The sequence below is a fragment of the Gopherus flavomarginatus genome, chromosome 8 (assembly GCF_025201925.1).
Source record: "Gopherus flavomarginatus isolate rGopFla2 chromosome 8, rGopFla2.mat.asm, whole genome shotgun sequence".
NCBI lineage: Eukaryota > Metazoa > Chordata > Testudines > Testudinidae > Gopherus > Gopherus flavomarginatus.
Genome location: NC_066624.1, coordinates 12,087,585 through 12,109,099, shown reverse-complemented (window position 1 = coordinate 12,109,099; position 21,515 = coordinate 12,087,585). Strand labels below are relative to the sequence as shown.

The 21,515-nt window shown below is 41.8% G+C and overlaps 1 protein-coding gene across 2 annotated transcripts in view; it reads left to right on the top strand.

The window, feature by feature from the left end:
* Positions 1-10,786, top strand: part of RNF128 (ring finger protein 128) — a 69,502-nt gene extending 58,716 nt beyond the window's left edge. For both annotated transcript variants that reach the window (XM_050963706.1, XM_050963705.1), the window contains exons 3-7: positions 1,934-2,005; positions 3,050-3,132; positions 6,515-6,611; positions 7,738-7,906; positions 9,260-10,786. In XM_050963706.1, the coding sequence (XP_050819663.1) occupies positions 1,934-2,005; positions 3,050-3,132; positions 6,515-6,611; positions 7,738-7,906; positions 9,260-9,378 (540 nt within the window). In that variant the 3' untranslated portion in view covers positions 9,379-10,786. The remainder of the gene's footprint in view (positions 1-1,933; positions 2,006-3,049; positions 3,133-6,514; positions 6,612-7,737; positions 7,907-9,259) is intronic.
* Positions 10,787-21,515: the final 10,729 nt, after the last annotated feature.

Below are 21,515 nucleotides of genomic sequence, written 5' to 3'. Positions count from 1 at the left end.
CTAGCTGAGTTCATGGCCTCTGTGTATTTTGTGGAAGTTACACCTTGCTGTAGAATTGTACTAAGCCTCTAGCCCCTTTTTGTTGCAAAGATAACTTTGAAAATGGGACTGGAATGCAAACTGATGCCCTGTTGCCTTCCTGAGTCAATAACTCTGATGCATGAACTGCCCATATTTCTATAAATTGTTTGCTTCGTGTGAAACCTAAAGACGACACTTCTTAAAATGGTTAACTAATTCACTCCTGATAACTTTAGTATAAAGAGAGTTTATGGGCTCATACTACAGCTGCAGTAGTCTCACTTCTCTAAGGCTATGTCTACACCAGTGCTTTTATCGGTATAACTTGTTGCTCAGGGTTGTGAAAATCCCACTCTGAGCGATATAAGATACACCAACAAGCAGTGGTGTGGACAGCACTCTGTCGGTGAGAGATGCTGTCCCACTCGTTGGAGGTGATATAATGTCTACAGGAGCACCCCCATCAGTATGGAGCAGCTACATATGTGATCTTACAGCGGTACAGCTGTGCCATGCTAGTGTAGACATGGCCCAAGTGTCAAAAACTACAAGGGCCCCTCCATTCAGCTGTCAAACTCAAGCAACTTCCTTGCTCCTGCTGACTTTCTAGAATAGTTATGTATTATCACTACCAGAATCTTAGTTATGTTAAGAAATAAAAATGTAGGGAAGGGATAAAGTTTCAAAACTAATAGCCCAGATTCTGTGCTGATTGTGTTTACATTCACACATTGGCAAACTCAACATTTTAACTTGTAGCAGAACGTCCAGTTTGCTGCCGAACTTTGATCCACCTTGCCTGGGTGTAAAGATCCTTATCACTGTAGCTGGGTCTGCCTGCTATGACTTCATGTCCTGAAGCGGTAGTTACCTGCAAACTACTAGGGAGAGGTTCATTATGTTACTGAAGATAAAACTTTTGTGACATTTTAAGCAGAAATACAGGCTTTCGTGCTAATTGAACCCTCCACAGTACCACTGATTAACAATAGCTGTTAGGCAAGCTAAACTTCCACTGTTTAGCCATTTGTGTGTGCCTCTGTCTCTTGGCAGCCTGAGAAAATCAGATACATTGATTGACAAGGTGGGTGAGGAGGAGGAATGCAGTCCCACTTCTTTGCTGGCATTGTAGCTACCTTGAAAGTTTTCTGGGGCTAGTCTTTGATAGTACAATCTACAGGTTTTCCCTAATCTGTCCACAGGCTTAGATTAAAAAATAGCTTTCACAAAGATGCAAATATTACATATGCTAACTTGGGTCAGTCGCCAGATAAAATTGTTTGAATTGTTCAGTGTACAGGTGCAGTTGGTGCTAGGAAGCTCTAGGCTCCTGAGCGGTTTGTATACGTTATGAAATAAACTCATTTCAAAGGTTTGGTTCAGAGGGCGTGTTGAGAGTAGTTGAGGAGCTGACTGGTAAAGAACCTTGCTTTTATCAAAGTGGCAGTCTGTGCTAGGAAGTGACAATACAAATTCACAGCAATTGGATGTATTAACTCCCTGTAATTGAATTCTACAGTGTTCCCTCTTTTGGGTTGAGTTAATTTGAAGGTTTTAAATTAACACTGCTAGATCTGATGCAACTTAATCAAGATACGATTGTGTATGTTTACAAATCTGAAATTCCTTGGTTTTGTGTATTTTCTCAGTGAAAAGCCTTTTCAAAAACATTTGGGGAAAGCATGTGGCATGTACCTTTAAAAGCACACCTGCATAAACTATCCAAAACCTAAGTTTCAGGTATTTTTTTCTGCTTAATGTTTTTGATGCATAAATAGGCAAACTTTCTCTTCAAAGGCCATTGAATATGTATGGATTATAGAGACACCCCTGGTTACATTAGGATTTTTTAAGTCATTTATAGGAAAATTCATTCTGTAGTTTAATCAACACTTCTTTTTTTTGTTTACAGAGACAGTTAAAAGCAGATGCCAAAAAGGCTATTGGACAGCTACAACTGCGCACGTTAAAACAGGGGGATAAGGTATAATTGACAAAATAATTTCCTTATATTCTTTTGAAATGTAATCTGACACTACATTGTCCAAACTTTCCTCTCCTTTTTTTTGATAAAGTTGGCTGTACAAATATCCTAAAATCTTCCTGCCTTAAGTCAAGTGAAACGGAGTGCAAACTCAAATCAGTTTTGAGCCCAAGCCTTCCAAAGGGCATCTAACTTGTAAAACTGTAGTCTATAGCAAAATCTGCTTCATTCTCACTGTGAGATTTTGGCAGATGTAACTAATGTAACGTCAGTCACAGAAGGGAGTTGGCAGGGGTAACTTGAGCCAATGGCTTCATTTTAAATGGTGTGGTGGTTGGTTGTGTGTGTGGTGTTTTTTTTTTTTGTTTGTTTGTTTGTCTTTTTTTAGTTGCGCCAAATGCTTCTGATCTGTGGGCATTAGCGCATACAACTAAATTTCAGTTTTGGATTTTTTTTAAAAGATTCAGAAGTCATTCTTCAGTGGAACTGAGAGCATCTGCACTGCACTGCAGTGTGAGCGGTGGGGTAAGGGGTGCAAATACTAGAGCACATCGAAGAGTTGCACTTTAATGCCCTGTATAGATACCTTTTAGTTCGCTCCAGCAGTATCTCAAGTCGCATTAATTTAGTCCTGTTTAAAACATAGTCCTCTTTCAAACAGGACTGTGTTAACGCAAACACTGGACACTTGAAGTGCAATGCTTCAGAGCACTCTGCAATTTACACTCCCGTAGTCTTCACTGCATTGCTGTGTAGCTGTACCCTTACTTCCTTTTGGCTTTTCTAAGGTTTTAAACACCTGTCCACTGATTAAACAAGATATTTTGCTGTTGATAAGTCATGGGTTCCCTTTTTAATGCCTCAGATTAAATGTTAAACCTACTGGGTTGGTAATTCATTGTATATATTTGGATTTGAGACCTGTTCTAGCTTTCTCTGGCTAGAACACTTATCTTGAGATTAATTTCCAGAATAAATCTGTGTGCAGCTCTGTTAATCATGAATCTGTCTCAGGATAACTAATGACTTGTACTCTTTGTTTAGGAAATTGGTCCTGATGGCGATAGCTGTGCAGTGTGCATTGAAGTATACAAACCAAATGATGTAGTGCGTATTTTAACTTGCAAGTAGGTTATCTTCTGCTGAATTGCCATGTATATTTTAAATGCTAAAATGTGCTTCCCAAAACCTTTGTTAAAAGACAGTAAAGGATGCAACAGGGTCTAATCTTACTATAGCTGTTGCCCCACCAAAATAGCCCTAAACCTCCCTGTCACGTTTTCAGATAAACATTAAAAATTGTGGAAGTACGTAATAAAGGTTGCTTATTGCCGTGTAATAACTTTCAGTGAGAGTGATGGATTCTTAAGGTTGAAGAATTTTACCACATAGCTTGTGTGAAGGATTTCCTAGCCTTTTTAAACATCAAATTGGCACAACACTTCTATGCCATGTCCCAAACTCCTAGGTCTTATGGCTTGACTCCTTTTCAGAGGTTCTGACTTCCTGCATCTCCCACTAGTTTCATTGGAATTTGGGGGGTTACTTGGCACCTCCGAAAACCAGGCTATCAAAGTATAAATGAACAAGGCTTTTTGCTGAGATTTATGGTATCTCATGGGCAGCACATTTGAGCGTAGTCTGTATTGTATTTTTCCTCTGCAAGTTTATCATTAAAACTAGTTATGAGAGAGCTGCCACTTCCTCCACTTTCTTAAGATAAGATGATGACCAAACTAAAATTATAAATATTTTCTGCAGAGATCTTATCAGTGTCTTCTTTCATCTCCCCTGCATATCCTAGTCGTCTACTCCCTACTGAAGTCCAGCGTTGAAGTACTAGTACTTTCTTTGGCTTTATTACGCCTGTTGCTATTTCACAACACCAGTTCAGTGTGCACTACTTACATTCTCTATAATTAAGACTGATTTATAACTATCCCCTGTCTTCCTTTTCTCATAACTTGCCTAAATCTCTCATTTTGGGAAGGGTTGGCCAAAATAGTCCAGCTGTCTTTGAGTTAAAGCTAAAATTATTGTTCTAATAACTAAACCAGTTCAATTTGGAAGCTTTCCTGGGTTTGTACAGCTCTTGCTCTACAAGTTAAAGTTGGACGAAAATCTGAATTCAACACAGGCATCCTGAACTTGGTCCACTTTAGCAACTGAACTTTGAAAACTTTGGAAAAAGAGAAGCATTTATCTTGATCTGGAGTTAGCTTTCAAAATCTGGTCACATAATTCTTGTGTAAAAAGCAAGCAAAAAATAGCGTTCATCCAATGTTTAGGCTGAGAAGTTCTGACAGTAGGACAAATCCAAAGTTATGGTTGATCTCTCATCAACAGTAGGAAGAGAGCCACACTGAAGAGACAGTGTTATGTAACTGTCAAATACATTATCTAATACAAGCTGGAATCTTTATACATAACCTTACATAAGTGAGTATTTGTGTAAGCACGCTGTGCCCTACTGCCATGCAATAGGAGCTCTACATTAAGACTTGATGACACTAAGAAGTTGACAAAAGCAATTATCAACAGATCTCCACGGTCCAGTGCAGGCACAGTGTAACTGTTAGCAAAAGCAAGCGCGTCTCAGGAACACTTAACATTTTTCTTAGTACTAAAGTATGTTAGCAGTTAAATAGCTTTCAGCAGCAGTCCAAAAAACCTCTTGCTGACCGTGGTATTTAACAATGGATCAACTTCCCAGAGTAAAAAGGCATCGAGTCAGGGTTTTAGACGCATTTAAGTTGATAGCTTGAAAAGTCAGCTACCCTCTTCTACAAGACCGTGTCAATAAGCAAGCTCGGATATGTCTACTCAAGCTGTAATTGCACCTTATGATTGCACTGTAGAATACTCTAGAGACTGTCCCTTTTCCTTGCCTAGTTGCACTCCAAACTGAAGGTTGAAAGGACAAGTAATTAAATCACTTATAGCTAGACTACAGTTAATGTGAAATCATGCATATATTTTTCTTATCTTCCCGTTCCCCATCTCCTAACCCAGATCCATCACCAATTCAGTGTGCATGTGGTAGGCACTTACATGCATGCCTGTGTATTAGTCATGCCACATGTAGTGTACTACAGTAGAACCTCTGAGTTAAACACCTCAGGAATGGAGGTTGTTCATAACTCTGAACAAAACGCTATGGTGATTCTTTGAAAAGTTTACAACTAAACATTGAATTAATACAGCTTTGAAACTTTACTATGAAGAAGAGAAATGCTGCTTTTAACAATCTTAATTTAAATGAAACAAATACAGAAGCAGTTTCCTTACTTTGTCAAATCTTTTCTTAAAAATCTTTCCCTTTATTTTTAATAGCTTGTTTAGTACAGTACTGTATATTTCGCTGCTGCTGCCTGATTGCGTACTTCTGGTTCTAAGTGAGGTGTGGTTGGCCAGTCAGTTCATGACTCTGAGGTTCTGCTGTATGTAGTCCTTGTGTATGCACCCACTTTATGTACTTGTATGTCCATGCAGCCATGTGTACTTACAGTAAGCATGTGGCGATGCAGTCTTCCTCATCAGGATGAGGGCATGATATTATCTGAGGTTTTAGATTTCTTAGGTTTGTTATGTGTTTGAGTGACAAATATGTTTCTCTTAAATCTAGGAGTGAAGTATAGACTTCTTTGTTAACTTGGCTTATATAAATTCAAGGTTTATCCGCTTGGGGAAATTAGTGCTCACACACAGACTTTAAGAAAGGGTGTGACGCAGGTTACCTGCTGACTTGCTCTAGTAAGGTGTGTGTTTGTTTTTGTTCTTAGAGAAACTAACAAAAGCACCAGACATTATGGCAATTACAGGCTCGAACAGTTATAGATTAGTCATAAGCAACAGTTGGTTCAAATAACTACTTATGTAACTTGAAGCAACACTAGGCATGTGTGATACCTCTCATGTCTTGGAAGGGTTAACTTTGTCCTTAACTAGTCTTAATATCTGTTAATATGTAAGCATTCCTTTTCCAGACCTCTGGAAAACAAACTTCAAAAAGCTTATTTTGAACTTGAATAAACAGAACCACAAGTTATTCTACAGTGATTGATGGAGCTATTTAACTATTTTGGACACACACTCTACTTAGGCTTTACTAAAAACTATGTAGTCTGTTAGCTCTTCTGTAACACTCCATGATCTTCTCCTCTTTATAGTCTAGGTCTTATCCATCCAATATCACAGTATCTCTTCATATTTGCACCTTAAAAATATAAAGGCTCCTAAACTTTCTAAGGTTGTTACTGTTCAAAATTAGAATATCACCTTTAAATCTTCCCTTATCTGTAGTTGGTGTAACTAAAATAAGCAGCAACAAATGTAAATTTATCTTAAACATTTGCAGTGTTACTGGGGGACTAAGTCTATGGTATTGAACAGATGCTATGAGAGCCATTGGGATATTCAGTAATGTTAGGTTGACTAAAATATTTAGTTCTATGATAACCAAAGAGTGTTAAGACTGAAATAGTGATGGTTCACTTTTTTTCCTACCAGCCATCTCTTCCACAAGACTTGTATTGATCCCTGGTTGTTAGAACACAGGACATGTCCTATGTGCAAATTGGACATACTTAAAGCTTTGGGAATTGAGGTAAGTTATCATTCTTTCCTAGTGACAAATGACTTAAGAAATGGTAAAGTGCTAGTATAATGTATCAGCTGATTTTTTTTGTTTCGGTACTCCTAGAATATAGAGAATAAGCTCTGAGACTGTGAATGTCTCCCATAATAAGATATTACCGTGTGACACTCGAAACAGTAAAGAAGACTAACCTCTTGGTGAAAACTGCTGCTGGCAGGCTTAATAGTTGCTCATTGGCTATTTAAAACGTTTTGTGACATGCTCCGTTGTAGATTAAAGTGTAACAGAAAAGAGTTAGTAGCTGCTTTTAACAGCAAACCTATTTGGGTGGGTCTTATAGCAGACCAGGCTCTCAGATGTGTGCATTTGAGAGTTCCAAGTCTTATTGCAATAAATTAGTTGTTAGTGGGGTTGGCCTGCATTTTTTGGCAGATTCAGGTAATTAACACTTTCCCTCCATTCCACCACCCCTGCAGCTATTTAATTAAATCCCCAGGAGTCTTTAGATGACCAGAAGGCTGGCAGAGAGCTCTCCTCCCTTCAGCAGATGGCTTCTAATAACATACTTTTAAGGAGCTTGTGTTTGTCAGAGACTGTCAATTTATTATTAGGCACCTCTGACCCAGGGAAGTGCCAGAGTGAGACACTGTTGAGAAATCAACTGTACTATATTGTGTGTGTTTTGGAGGAAGGGGGAATGGAAGTGCAGAGAACAGGGGTGCACAAGGTAACAGGTATCTGAACCTCTTCCAGTTTACTTCACTGGATGGTGTCAGTTGAGCTTTCTCTTCTGCTGGGTGTGTAAAATAGATTTAACTTGTCCTGTAGCAGCACCTTGAGAACTAGGCTTAGCACCAGGGTTTGCAGGACTGGCCCTGAAAGGGACCCCAATGGAAGGCAGCTTTTTCGAGCTGATAGTTGCTTAGCCCATGAGCCTCTGTTCCATATTTTATCTCCATTAGTTTCACTGTGCGCGACTCAGGAGGGTTGCTACAAGAAGGCAGCAGGCATGTTGCTGCACTTGTCCTGTAGACACAAGGTTTAATATGACAGCAGTGTTGGGCAGGTTACAACTTCATAGATAAAATGGACAATTAGAGTTGCACCTTATTTTAAATCATTTGACTTTACAAAGGTGGATATAGAAGATGGAGCAGAGTCTTTCCAGACCACGGTGTCCAATGAAGCATCGAATAGAGTTTCACTTAATGAAGAGGATAATCGTAGTGAGACTGCGTCCTCTGGATATGCTTCAGTGCAAGGAACAGATGAGCCGACTCTAGAGGAACATGCATCTTCAGAGCGTAAGTATTCAGTGATCCCTATGTCTGTCAATTTGTTATACAAATTCCATTAGCCCCTCATTGCATGTTCTCATACTGCAGGACAACTTCAGTTTTGTTTTGGTATGGCTATTTAAATTGCCCCTACACAGAAGCAGAGTACGTTCAGGCGAGTCAAATTCTAGTGAAGGCTAGTAGTCAAAGGGTATTGTTGTCTAGTAAAAAAAAAAGCTTCTTAGAAAAAGAAGTCTGATAGGAACACAGGTCTTATGTGAATATTGAAGAAGGCCCTTAACCAGTAAAACAAAAGGTAAGACACCATTCTTGAGGTGGAAGTTAAAGTTAAGGGAAACACCAGTGGATTCAACTTTTAATTCTGCTTAGATCCATGCCCAAGGTGCCATCTCACCAAAGTCTCTTTGAAAATGTAGCGAAATTGCTCTGTACTTGTATCCCTTGTAAGTTTTATCTTCCTATTAAATTCAGCTTCCTAAATGGCTCAGTATTTTTGCTGTTGCTTCATCTGGGCTTTTCCCACCTGAAAAACTATTTTTTTTTCCAATGGATTCCAGAATGATGTTGAAAAAGGCAACAAGCAGAGAGCTTTTTTGCAAGTGCAATGGGAAATGGTTCAAATGAATAATTAGAAACAAACAATGGGAAAGCATGGTATTTGCTGCCACCTGTTGGGTGTCTTGCCCTGGTAAATGCAGGTGGAATTGTTCAGATGAGCTAGTGTGCTCTGCTCAAACTAGAGAAGTGGCTCTTTTTCTTTTATTCCAGATTCTTGAAGGCTACATTTTTACATCGCGCACAGCCAAACATTGGCCACATCAGTGTATTTACATAGTGATTTGAAATAGCTTAACTCTTATTCTCCTTGCCACTTAATATTTATTTGCATTTCTCTCCAGCTCTTTTATGAATTTATATTCCCTGTCTTTTGTTTTAAGTTTTAGTGCATTGTAGCTAGCTGGAGGCTACAATACCTGCTACTTTTTGTTAAGCTTCTTTCTGTCTTCATCTCTTATCCAGGATATAACACACAACTGTAACCTGGCCCTCTCCTCCATATTGGGTGTACTCAGTGAGATGTTAACGCAAAAGTAGTTGGCATTATAATTTATTCCCAAAGGTGCCAAGAGTGAGGTAGTGGGGAGAGGACAACAAACTGCAGCCCATAAGGGTCTGGACTTCATGTAGGGGTACAGAGCAACATTTCAGTTGCAACATGTTAGCGTATGGCTAGTAGGTCTGTCTGTATAGAGTGTGATGCTCCAAAGAGGAAAAGTGTGTGTGTGTGTAGTTTAGGATAATTTACTGAACCAAAAGCTATTTATTAATTGTTTTTTTCTTTTTGTTTCATCCTAAAAGATGACAATCTGCATCTTGTAAACAATGAGTCCCAGTCTCCAGAAGTGGAGGTCCTTCCTCACCTTGACAACCCAAGCTTTGAAACAGATGAAACGCGCGTTCAAGAAATCAAATCCTGAAAATCTGTCAAGCAATGCGGAATCTGAACCCTTTGTAGCAAACTGCCAGTTGTGGTCATTATGTACGTCAAACAGTATAACAAATGAACTACTCTGTAGCAGCAGTGTTGCATTGGAAATATTGGGATGAAATGAAATTTTTTAATAGATCACAATTACATGGTTTGAAAACTTAACCTTCTTATTTAAACCTTTTTATCTTCCATATGGAATTTAGTGCAAGTATTCTTCAAATAAAACTCTCAAAGGAACATGTGAAGAAAACCATCTGATTTTAACATTGAACCAAACCTTCCTAAACCAGCCATTCTTGTGCAGCGACATTTCCATTCAGCCTGTGAAAACATACGCTGCTTTTTTAAATATTGTACTAAGTGGATTCTCCTGTAGTAACTGTCTCTGTGGGGATTGTTTGATTTGGAGCTAATAGGTTTAATATAAAGATCAATTTTGATCTTGTTGTAATAGAAATCTGTCTGGACTTAATTGTTTTGTGTAAAGCAATGATCATGTTAACTGTCACTGCACCAAATTAGTAGAACAGAATTACAAACTAAATGCCTATCAACCTTCCCTTGCCCCCCAAATATTTTTGTGGAATATTAAACCTATTTCAGATGAGGTAAAGGTTCTCATCCGTCATATAACGCAACATATATTCCTAAACCTATTTGAAGGGTTTTAAATAGCAGGTCAAGTCTGACTTGCAAATATTGTAAAGGGAACAATTCCAGAAGTGCTGTTTTTTGTGGGTTTTTTTTAAATACCCTATTCACTTTCTCAAGCTTCTAACTTGTGAATTAATGGACTTTTGAATGGAATCTGAAGGCTATCATATGGCTCAGGGGTTGTCTAAAGAGCTGCAACACCAGCAATGTTTGCTAGTCCACACTTTGTGGGAGTCTGAAATGCTGAAGACTGTCAACTGAGAGTGAAGGTCTACAACTACTGAATAGAACATGGTAAGGCAACAGGTTGTAAAGAATGCTACTGAATATTGAGGAGGGTGTGCATAGTTAGCAAACTGGATACACTTGCAATGACTCAACTGATTTCCTGTAAATGAAGCTATAAATTGCTGATAGTTTTCTAGTATTTGGGGAGAGTGGAACACAAGGGTGCCTTAGTACAAAGTCTAGAGCCTCATCCACCAAAGTTAACTAAGTACATCTATAAATGCACTTTATTTTGTGTCTTTAGTCTTTATTCTGTGGATTTGTTCCTAATACTAATGCTAACAGAGTTTAGTCTAAGGAACAGCAATAATTGTACTACTGTTTGAATCTCTTGGGAGAAAACAATGCATTTTCTTACTTCTGTGTAGTATGATTAAAAATGTTGTAAATATTTCATGATTTGTACTGAATTCCTTTGAATATGAAAATGTAAATAAAACTATATTCAAATGGCCTGTCCGATACTCATGTATGTTTGTACAGAACCACTTTTATTACTAAATTCTTCTTCTCGGTGGACTGTAACCAGATATTTCAGTGCTTCTCATTCCTTTTTCCATCCACAATCCCAAAACTGTTTGGTTTTTTCTCCTTATGTCCATATCTGAGAAGAATGGTGTTTCAAAAACCAAAAACATCAGTTAGATTGTAATACACGTGATGGGTAGTATACATCACCCATAACATAATAGGTAATACTATTTTGACAGGTTTATTGTTTGTGCTGAAGTAGTGCTGAGGGCCTAAACTCATTTTAAACCATTCTACAAGTACAGGAAATGATAGTCTGTGGCCCAAACAGCTTCCAATTTGAAGAGACAAACCATAACAGGTGCATGAAACAAGCTGGAAGAGTTGGGGGTTGAGAGAGGGTGGGGGTATGATATATTGTAGGCTAGCTGAATATCTAATTCATAGGCAATCTGTAACAGCTCTCACAATGGCCTGCGGATGTCTGTTTTCTGTATGTACCATGGCAGAGGAATTTTAAGAAGGGAGTTGGAGGACGAAGTGGCTTTAAGGATTTTTTACAAGCTTGCCTACAGAAGGGGTGGCATGGGAGAAAGACGCAATCAAAGCTGGTATTTCAAGAGCAAAAACAAAGGTTGATGGGATAACCTAAAAAGGGATCGGTAAAGCTCTAACTCCAGTTCTAGAAGATGATATGGAAAAGTAGCAGCTATTGTTAAGAACTGGTATGTTAGCTTGGCGATGTGCACCCTTCATCCATATGTTTTAAATTGATATTGCACACCTTGAAATACAGTGGCAGAAATATTACAGAATTCCATGTGGCTGTTCAATGGTACATATAATTTTAAGAACTATTGTACCTGTTTAAATAATTGAAAGTATTAAGATGATAAACACACATCCAGTCAGTGTATGTGTCCATTAAATAACTCTTGCAAGAATTACTAGATAATTTGCAAGCTCTCAAATATTTTTTCGTGGACCACCTGAAAATTGCTGAGGGTCTTGGCGGACCACTTAATGACTTTTCCAAATGTTGTTTGTACCTTTCACTGACTATTGTAAAGCGTTTTGGATAAAAGTGCTATATAAATTTGTTCCACAAATAAAAGCACACAACTCATAGTTTAAGAGCAGTAGTCTTACCTTTCTAATGCGATGGATGTGACCTCTCTCCCCTGCCACAGCAGCCCTCGAGTTGGGGCTGGGAAGGGGAGGGGAGATCTCTCCCCTGCCACAGAGCTGAGGCCGGGATGGAGGGCTCTCCCCCCAACAGCCGCAACCCTGGAGCTGGAGAAAGTCACCTCTTTCTCTGGCCGCTGCAGCCCTATTATCCCAAATTCCTCCCACTGCCCCCTCCCATCTACCCCCTATTCCCCCCCAAGGCCACCACCTCACCTTACGTATGTGTCTTCTCCAGGGTCCAGGCAGCTAATTAGTGGAGCAACACCTGTGCGACTCCAATAATTACGTGGGTGGCCCTTCATTATCTCGTGTGCGGCTGCCCAGGCTTGCACCTTAGAGGGAACTGTCTGTGGACCTCCTGAATGGGGCTCACGGACCACAGTTTAGAGCAGTGGTTCTCAGAAAGCACTAGTCATCTTGTTCGCTCAACTTGTGAATGAAGTTGAGTGGAATCAGATTCTGCACATTGATCCACTCTGTCTCCACTAACTGTGCGTCTCCACTGGTTAGGAAGGATTGGAATGTGACAAGCATGGAGAGCGGGCAGCCTGACGTGAATCAGTATTACATGGATATTGGTCATAAAAGGGAGTTGTGCAAGCTGAAACAAATACAACGAAGGATAATGACAGCTCTGTTTCCCAAGGACTCTGTCCTCCTCCCTGTTATGTCAGTAGCTAAACTTCCACTGGCTACAATTCAACAGAAGCAAGATCTGGTCCAAACTGACTAATCAAACCACAGGAAGTCTAGTTGATAGTAATGTATTTTGCAGTTCCTATTTCTGCTCCTTTCTCTTGTAGCTGGGTTTCTCCATATGAACATAGAATCCTAAAGCCTATTTAACATTCTACAGTTCTCTGAAGTGCAATAGTTAAATTTTCTCTAATATTTCTGCTAGTAATATAAAAGATTGAGTCTGGATCATAGGGGCACATAGGTGGGCCACATACTCTGCTATGCATCTTCCCGTTGCTCAAACAGTACATGAAAATAATGTTGAATTGATTTTACTGAGATTGTAAACGCTCTGGGGTAGGGCTGCTGTGCCTTATCTTTTGTAAAGTGCCTAGAATACGTAAGGCATGAGATTGGCAGAGGCAGGAGGAGAATGGACCAGTAGAAAGACTAAAGATCGTATGCATACATATATATAGTGGCTGGAAAACGTAATCCGTTGAGAAACAGCATGTGGTCAGACTACTGTAATACGTATGCGCACGAGGGCAGAGTTAAACGTGTGTAAGCTTACTCCTCTCCTCTCTCCCCCCTGCACCGCCCCCAATATTTCCTCCCTTTGCTTAACAAGCTAGTTTTAATATTGCATTGACACACTTTTGCATGGGCTAAAGTCCATTTGTAAATACTCTAGCACATTTCTTAATGCATGCACAGTGTTTACATCCTTAAATATTTCCATATGCCCAACAATCCACAAATCAAAGTAACGGGTATTTTGAGAAACAATGGTCTTTCTGTTTTCTTTCGCTTTACCTGGAGTCCAGAGGAGCTCATCAAAAATGAGAAAAGGTGTAGAAAGCCTAACCTCGGAGGAAAGGTTAATAAAAAAACCCTAAACTTTCTTTTTTTAATCTTGAGAAAAGAAGCCTGAGGGAAAGGGAGGGGGGACCAATAAGTCTTTGTTAAGGTCAGTTATAAAGAGGATGGTGATCATGTTCTTCATGTCCACTGAAAGTTGGACAAGAAATAATTTTCATAAATTGTAGCAATGGTGTTTTAGGTAAGATATTAGAGGGGAAAAACTTTCTAATACTACTAACAGGCTTCCAAGGGAAGTAGTGGAATTTCCATCACTGACCAGGTTAGATAAACACCTGTCAGGGATGGTCTAAGTATACTTGGTCCTCACTCCGCATAGGGAGGATGACTAGATCTGTTTGGGGGAGAGGGGGCTTTCCAGCCCTCCATTCCTGTGATTCTAACGCCACCAGTATCACAGTCCATGTATTTGTATTAATCATAAGGCTTTGCATTATTTCCTTTCTAGTTGGTCCTTCCTGACCCTACTTGTGACATTACAAAGTTGTGCAACACATCCTTATAAGTGTTTACACATCCTTAAGTGTTGAACTGCCCACTTTGTATTTACGTAAAAATTATTTGGCATTATGGAGGTATGTAATGTACAAGCAGTGATAGGAGTGGCCCTCTAGGCAAGCTAGAAATAGGAACTTGCCTGGGGCTGGGGTTGGTCCTTTAACCATTTTTATTAATAAACAATGTGTCTGAGGCTTGGTCCTCTGCTGTAAGAGAACAATAACTGACATATAATCCTAAAAAGCTGTAGGCTTCTGTCTTATTTTGCAGTTCATTTGTTTTCATAGTACATAGTGCATGCTCCATTAAAATCTTTGCAAATACAGAGTACAGGGAATACTGTGGTACTTGCAAATGGTAATGGCATAGACCTTAATGACTTATAAGCTTATAAGCTTAATGACATATAAGCAGTAGGTTACCACTGGGAAATCTGGATATCTCCATTTTTATTCTGTTCATCGAGAGAAACCAGAGCAGATTAGGTCCACTCATGCTCCTGTAGTATGCTCCTGAAGAAATTCTGCTCAAGGGCCTTGAGTCAGAGACATACTTGGGTTCTTTGCAGGAAATCATGTTGGAAAAATTCCTACTCAATGAGATGATGTGTCAAAATAGGTCAATGTTGTGAACTGTCGTGTGTGCTATTACCTTTCATAACCCAAGACTTTTCAGCAGTGAAATTTTGAACACTGTATTGTTCCTAACAGTGTGAAAGGATTTATTTATCATTTAAGGGTATGTCTGCACTATGAAATTAGGTTGATTTAATAGAAGTTGATTTTTTAGAAATCAATTTGATAGTCAATTGTGCGTGTCCCCACTAAGAGCATTAAGTCGGCAGAGTGCGTCCACAGTACTCAGGCTAGCGTTGACTTTCAGAGCGTTGCACTGTAGTAGCTTTCCCGCAGTCTCTGCCGCCCATTGGAATTCTGGGTTGAGCTCCCAGTGCCTGATCGGGCAAAAACATTGTCGCGGGTGGTTCTGGGTACATGTCGTCAGGCCCCCCTTTCCCTCCTTCCCTCCATGAAAGCAACCAAAGACAATCGTTTCGCACCTTTTCCCCTTGGTTACCCATGCAGATGACATACCACAGCAAGCATGGAGCCCACTCAGCTCACTGTCACTGTATGTATCCTGGGTGCTGCTGGCAGACGCGGTACTGCAGTGCTACACAGCAGCATTGCCTTGCCTTGCCTTGCAGACGGCAGATGGTGCAATATGACTACTAACCATTGTTGTTGTCCCGTGGGTGCTCCTGGCCGATCTCGGTTAGGTCAGTTGGGTGCGCCTGGGCAGATGTGGGAATGACTCCAGGTTAGTCTCTTCTTTAAGTTTTGTCTAATGGAGCTTCAATCCTGCCTGGAATATCATGCGGGTTGGAGGCTTCTGCCTCAGGCTGCTCTCCCAGTCGGCAGCACTGCGCAGTCACACCTACTCCCATGGCTCATGAAGCCTGGACAGTGTAAGGAGCAGTTCAACTACAGGCTGAGCAAGTGCATCATGGTGGTAGAATGTGCCTTTGGACGTTTAAAAGTTCGCTGGCGCAGTTTACTGACTCAATTAGACCTCAGCGAAACCAATATCCCCATCATTATTACTGCTTGCGGTGTGCTCCACAATATCTGTGAGAGTAAGGGGGAGACATTTATAGTGGGGTGGGAGGTTGAGGCAAATCGCCTGGCCGCTGATTACTCGCAGCCAGACACCAGGGCGGTTAGACGAGCACAGCAGGGAGCGCTGTGCATCAGAGAAGCTTCGAAAACCAGTTTCATGACTGGCCAGGCTACAGTGTGAAAGTTCTGTTTGTTTCTTCTCGATGAAAACCCGCTCCCTTGGTTCACTCTACTTCCCTGTAAGCCAACTGCCCTCCCCTCCCCTCCCCCCCTTTGATCACCACTTGCAGAGGCAATAAAGTCATTGTTTCAAATTCATGCATTCTTTATTAATTCATCACACAAACGGGGGGATAACTGCCAAGGTAGCCCGGGAGGGGTGTGGGAGAAGGGAAGCACAGGGTGGGGTAGAGTTAGCTGCGTCCCCTAGAATGGCATGCAGCTCATCATGGAAGCGGCATGTCTGGGGCTCTGACCCAGAGCAGCCGTTTGCCTCTCTGGTTCTTTGGTAGGCTTGCTTGAGCTCCTTAAGTTTCATGCGGCACTGCTGCAGGTTGCTGTTATAACCTCTGTCCTTCATGCCCCTGGAGGTTTTTTAAAATATTCTGGCATTTCGTCTTTTGGAACGGAGTTTGAATAGCATGGATTCATCTTCCCATACAGCGATCAGATGCAGTACCTCCCATTCGGTCCATGCTGGAGCTCTTTTGCGATTCTGGGACCCCATGGTCACCTGTGCTGAGCAGCTCGCCACGCTGACAAAACAGAAAATGAAATTTAAAAGTTTGCGGGGCTTTTCCTGTCTACCTGGCCAGTGCATCTGAGTTGAGAGTGCTGTCCAGAGTGGCCACAACTGAGCACTTTGGGATAGCTCCTGGAGGCCAATACCGTCTAATTGCGTCCACGCTACCTCAAATTCGACCCAGCAGGTTTGATTTCAGTGCTAATCCCCTTTTCAGGGAGGAGTACAGAAATCAATTTTAAGAGCCCTTTAAGTCGACAAAAATGGCTTTGTTGTGTGGATGGGTGCAGGGTTAAATCGATCTAACGCTGCTAAATTCGACCTAAACTTGTAGTGTAGATCGGGCTTAGGCAGAGGTTCTCGAACTGTGGTCTGTAGACTACCAGTCGTCTGCAAGCTCTAAGGTGAGCGCCTGGGCAGCTGCACATGAGACACTGATGGGCCAGGCATGGCTCCACTAATTAAGTGCCTGGATGCTGGAGACGACACACATGTGAGGTGGTGTCCATGAGAGGAATAGGGGATAGGTGAGGGGGGAGGAATTTGGGATATGCAGCGCTGCGGTGGCCAGAAAAAGAGGCAACTTTCCCCAGCTCCAGAGCTGCAGCTGCTGTGAAGAGACGGCCCTCCTTCCCAGCCTCAGCGGTGTGGCTGCTGTGGTGGGGGAGAGGGAGAGATCCCCATCCCCTTCCCAGCCCCAGCTCAGAGACTTCTTCGGTGGGGGAGAAAGGGCACAGCCATTGCATTAGAAAGGTAAGACTACTGATACACCTCTACCCCGATATAACACTGTCCTCGGGAGCCAAAAAATCTTACCGTGTTATAGGTGAAACCGTGTTATATTGAACTTGCTTTAATCCGCCAGAGCATGCAGCCCCACCGCCCCGGAGCGCTGCTTTACTGTGTTATATCCGACTTCATGCTATATCAGGTCACATTATATCAGGGTAGAGGTGTATTAAAATATGAGTTGTATGCTTTTATTTGTAGAACAAAAAACCCTCTAATTATTATGTTTTTTTAATGTGGCGCTTTTATCCAAAGCACTTTACAATAGTTAGCTAACGGTACAAACAACATTTGGAAAGATCATTAAGTGGTCCGCTGAGACTCGCAGCAATTTTCAAGTCCATGAAAAAGAAAAGATTGAGAACCACCTTAAAGACTAACAAATGTATTTGGACATAAGCTTTTATGGGTAAAAAACCTCACTTCTTCAGATACTATCCTCTCGTGTATCCTGGCTGTTTATATAGTCCCAGCTCCTGCTGGGGGGTGATATTACTTTCATCCAATTAGCCCCTCAGCTGTATCTCTACTCAGTTAATTAGCCGCCTCTGCCAACTGACTGTCATTCATCAGGTCCAAATTAATGTACACTGTTGGGAATTTTAAAAACCAGGTGCACCAAGTCAGCTCCTGACTCAACAGACTCCAGGGAATGGTCCATAATGTCCTTGAGGGCCTAATCATGCTCCATGAGATCCTTAAATGCTTCAGACAAGTGACTGCTTTTCAGTGCTTCATGCCTAAAGTTACCTTCATGTGAAGCCATGCAGCTGGTCAGGGCAGGCCCACGCTTGGCACCACTGACTAGGGCATGGGTCTGGCTATAGCGGTGGGAGGATGGATGGATTCAGCACATCCAGGTGCCCTCTCTCGCTGCAGGGTTCCTATGGAAAGCCACCTACAACATTCACCTGCCTTCCCCTAGTAGAAACCCCCTGGGAAAAGCAAACATGGCCTGGCCTAACCTCCCCCAGGACTGAATTGCTCTTAGGCTGTGTCCACACTGGAAACTGGGGTAGGATAACTTATTTTATATTGCTGTACGTTTACATTCTACTGCTAATGTGTGTATAAAACTACAATATCTTCATTAGCATTTTACATTATGTTAGTAACCCTGTGTTGGCTAACCCATGACAAACACACCTTTTTTTCCCTAGTGGTGACAGGCCTCCACAGTGAAGCTACATCCTACAGGTCAATTAGCACCCCATTCTGAGGCACGCCCGGGTAAATTGAGGCTGTTTTAGGGTTAAACCCAGTGGAAGCTCTGGGAACGGATTTCTCTTAAAGCATGTTTGCCCTGGAGTTTGTTACAGTGATGTAGCTACACTGCAATAGATGCCCTAGTGCAGGCCCTATTGTAGACATGATGCACTAGTTTAAAAACAGTTTACATCAGCACAGCTTACCCCAGTTTAAGCCCTTGATAAGAGTTAAACCTGATTTCTTCCCAAATTCTGCATCCCCACTGATCTCCTGAGCTTCAGTCAGCGGTGCTTGGACAAGCAGCTAGAGCTGGGCAAACACTGCCAAGCATTTTCTGTGAATGTTTGGCTGAAGTTTGCTTTGACTGTGTTTGTGCTCACATATGCTCTAGGGACTGGGTTTACTGGCAGGAGTGTTCTTGGAAAGGATGACATTTAATAAGTCGCAAACTGGAGTATATGTGCCAAAACTGATTTCTGAACATGTAATAATGAATATTCACCCTGAAAACTGGATTTGAAGAGTTACATCGGATCAGAGAACTAAATTACTTGCAGTACCATGTGACCTATACCACCAATCAGAACTGCTCACTAACAAACCACAGCCTAAGATTTCTTTGGCGAATAAGTCTGAATAAACAATACAGGAGGGAAACTGAGTTGTTCACAGACAATTCACAAAGAGACCAAATTTGTCAGATAAATTATTTATTGTCACAAGCTTGTGGGAGGATCCTTCTTTTGTACCTATCCTATATTAATCCTAAACAAGGAGAGACTGGTCATGCACAGAACACACGACTGATGATGCATTACTGCTCCACCAACAAATTTCAGTGACTGGAGCGCCAATTCCATTTAAAACAAAACAAACAAATCTAAAACACCCAAGACAGATCTAGTGATTAGAGCAAGAAGTCAGGAGTCCAGTCACACTTGTGACACAGTCTTTTGTGTGTGGCAAATCACTTAGTCATTCTATGCCTCAATTTACCTGTCTGTAAGATGGGGAAAGCAGTATCTACCTACTCACAGAGATGTTGTGAGGCTTAATTAAATACTCTTACAGCTGGTTGAAAATATGTCACCATTTTTGTGACACTTTTGTCCCATCTTTGGCTGACATTTGAAATTTAATTAACCAAAATTTCTAAATGAATTTTTACCAGCTCTATAGCTACTCAAACAGGATGACATTTTTGCAAAAATTCAGTTTTTTAATTGAAATGTTCATATATGGACTGACCTTTTAGTTGGAATTCAAATTTAAATGAAAAAAAGCATCAAAAAAAATGTGACCAGCCCTATTTAAAGTTTATAAAACACTTTGAGTGAAACCATGGCTCTTTAAAGTCAATAGACGTTTGCCGTTGACTTTGATAAGGCCCAGATTTCACTATCTGGGATCCTCAGGCAGAAGGTGTTAAATAAGTGTAAAGAACTGTGGTTACTATTATATAAACACATATGTACACCCCTTCTATTTGGTATTTCTTTTCCTTTTTTTTATTTTTCTAACTACTGTCCCTCCTCTCCCTTCTTCCTATCTGATCTTCTGCCTTAGGTAGATCTGATATACTGACCTGCAGGTACAGCAATTGCTACTATCTATAAGCTCATCTTGATAGTGGTATGTATAGATCAGGCAGTGGTATGATCATGTAAGCACATTACAAGTGTTACCATTCACATATGTAGTCTTCATTGCTGACACTCCCAGCTTTGTCTATATTCTGAAAAAAAAATCTTTTGAATGGCTGATTATGTGAATTATAAAGGGTTATTTCTGGGTCCCTTTGGCTATTAAATTTGAATTTTCAACTCTTCTCCACAGAAACCGTTCTGCATGAGTTGGCTCACTTTTTAAATTATTGTAAACTACATTTAAAGAGAGGTCCAAACCACCCCCTACCCCTAAAAATCTATTGTTGCTAATACTGTTATGATGCAGCCAGACGCCTTCATAAAAGAAGGGAGGGGAGAGATTTTCCACTCTTATGTCCCCCAAATAGTGATCCATATTAGTGTCTTTTTTTAAATACACTGTGCTGCAGTTTTAATGCACCTTGTGTGGATAAGAATGCAAAGCTTTCACAGGGTTGATGTTAAACATGCAAGGAGCAGTGTGGCCTAGTGTCTAGAGCACTGAATTGTGACTCAGGAGACATGGATTCTGTTTGTGGTTCTGCTAATAGCCTGCCGGGTGACAGTGGGAGAGTCACTTCCCTTCTCTGTGCCCCAGTTTCCCCATCTATACAATGGGGATGCTGATACTGACCTCCTTTGTAAATTGCTATAAAATCATAGAAGATTAGGGTTGGAAGAGATCTCAGGAGGTCATTTAGTCCAACCCCCTGCTCAAAGCAGGACCAATCCCAAATAAATCATCCCAGCCAGGACTTTGTCAAGCCTGACCTTAAAAACCTCTAAGGATGGAGATTCCACCACTTCCCTAGGTAACCCATTCCAGTGCAGGACCGCCCAGAGGAGGGGGGAAGTGGGGCAATTTGCCCCAGGCCCCGGGCTCCGCAAGAGCTCCCACGAGAATGGCTGAGGCTCCCTCCCTGGCCTCACCCGATCCCGTCTCCGCCCCTCACCCGGAGCCTCAGCGCATCCAGCAGCGTCCCAGACAGCTTCAGCATGGCTCCCGTGGGGCCCCTGAGCCCCGCTTAGAGCCATGTGGTAGGGAGGTGGGGCTGTGAGCTCCGGGCCGAGCGGAGCCCCCCGCCCCTTACCACGCGGCTCTGAGTAGGGCGGGGATCAGGCCCCTCTGGAGCCACGCTGCCTCTGTCGAGGGACGCTGCTGGATGCGCTGAGGCTCTGGGGCCAGAGGGAGCCAGGGGTAAGGGGCCAGGGCCAGGGGGGTTGGCTAAGGGGCAGGGAGTCCCAGGGACAGTCAGGGAACAGGGAGGGGGCAGAGGTTGGGGGGGGCGGTGAGGGGACAGGGAATGGGGGGATTAGAATGTGGGCATTCTGGGGGTCTGTCAGGACTCAATGGGGGGTGGATAGGGGTTGGGGCAGTCAGGGGACAGGGAGCGGGGTGGGGTCCCAGGGTGGTGGTTGGGGGAGGTGTCTGGGGGATGGTGAGGGGACAAGGAGCAGGATG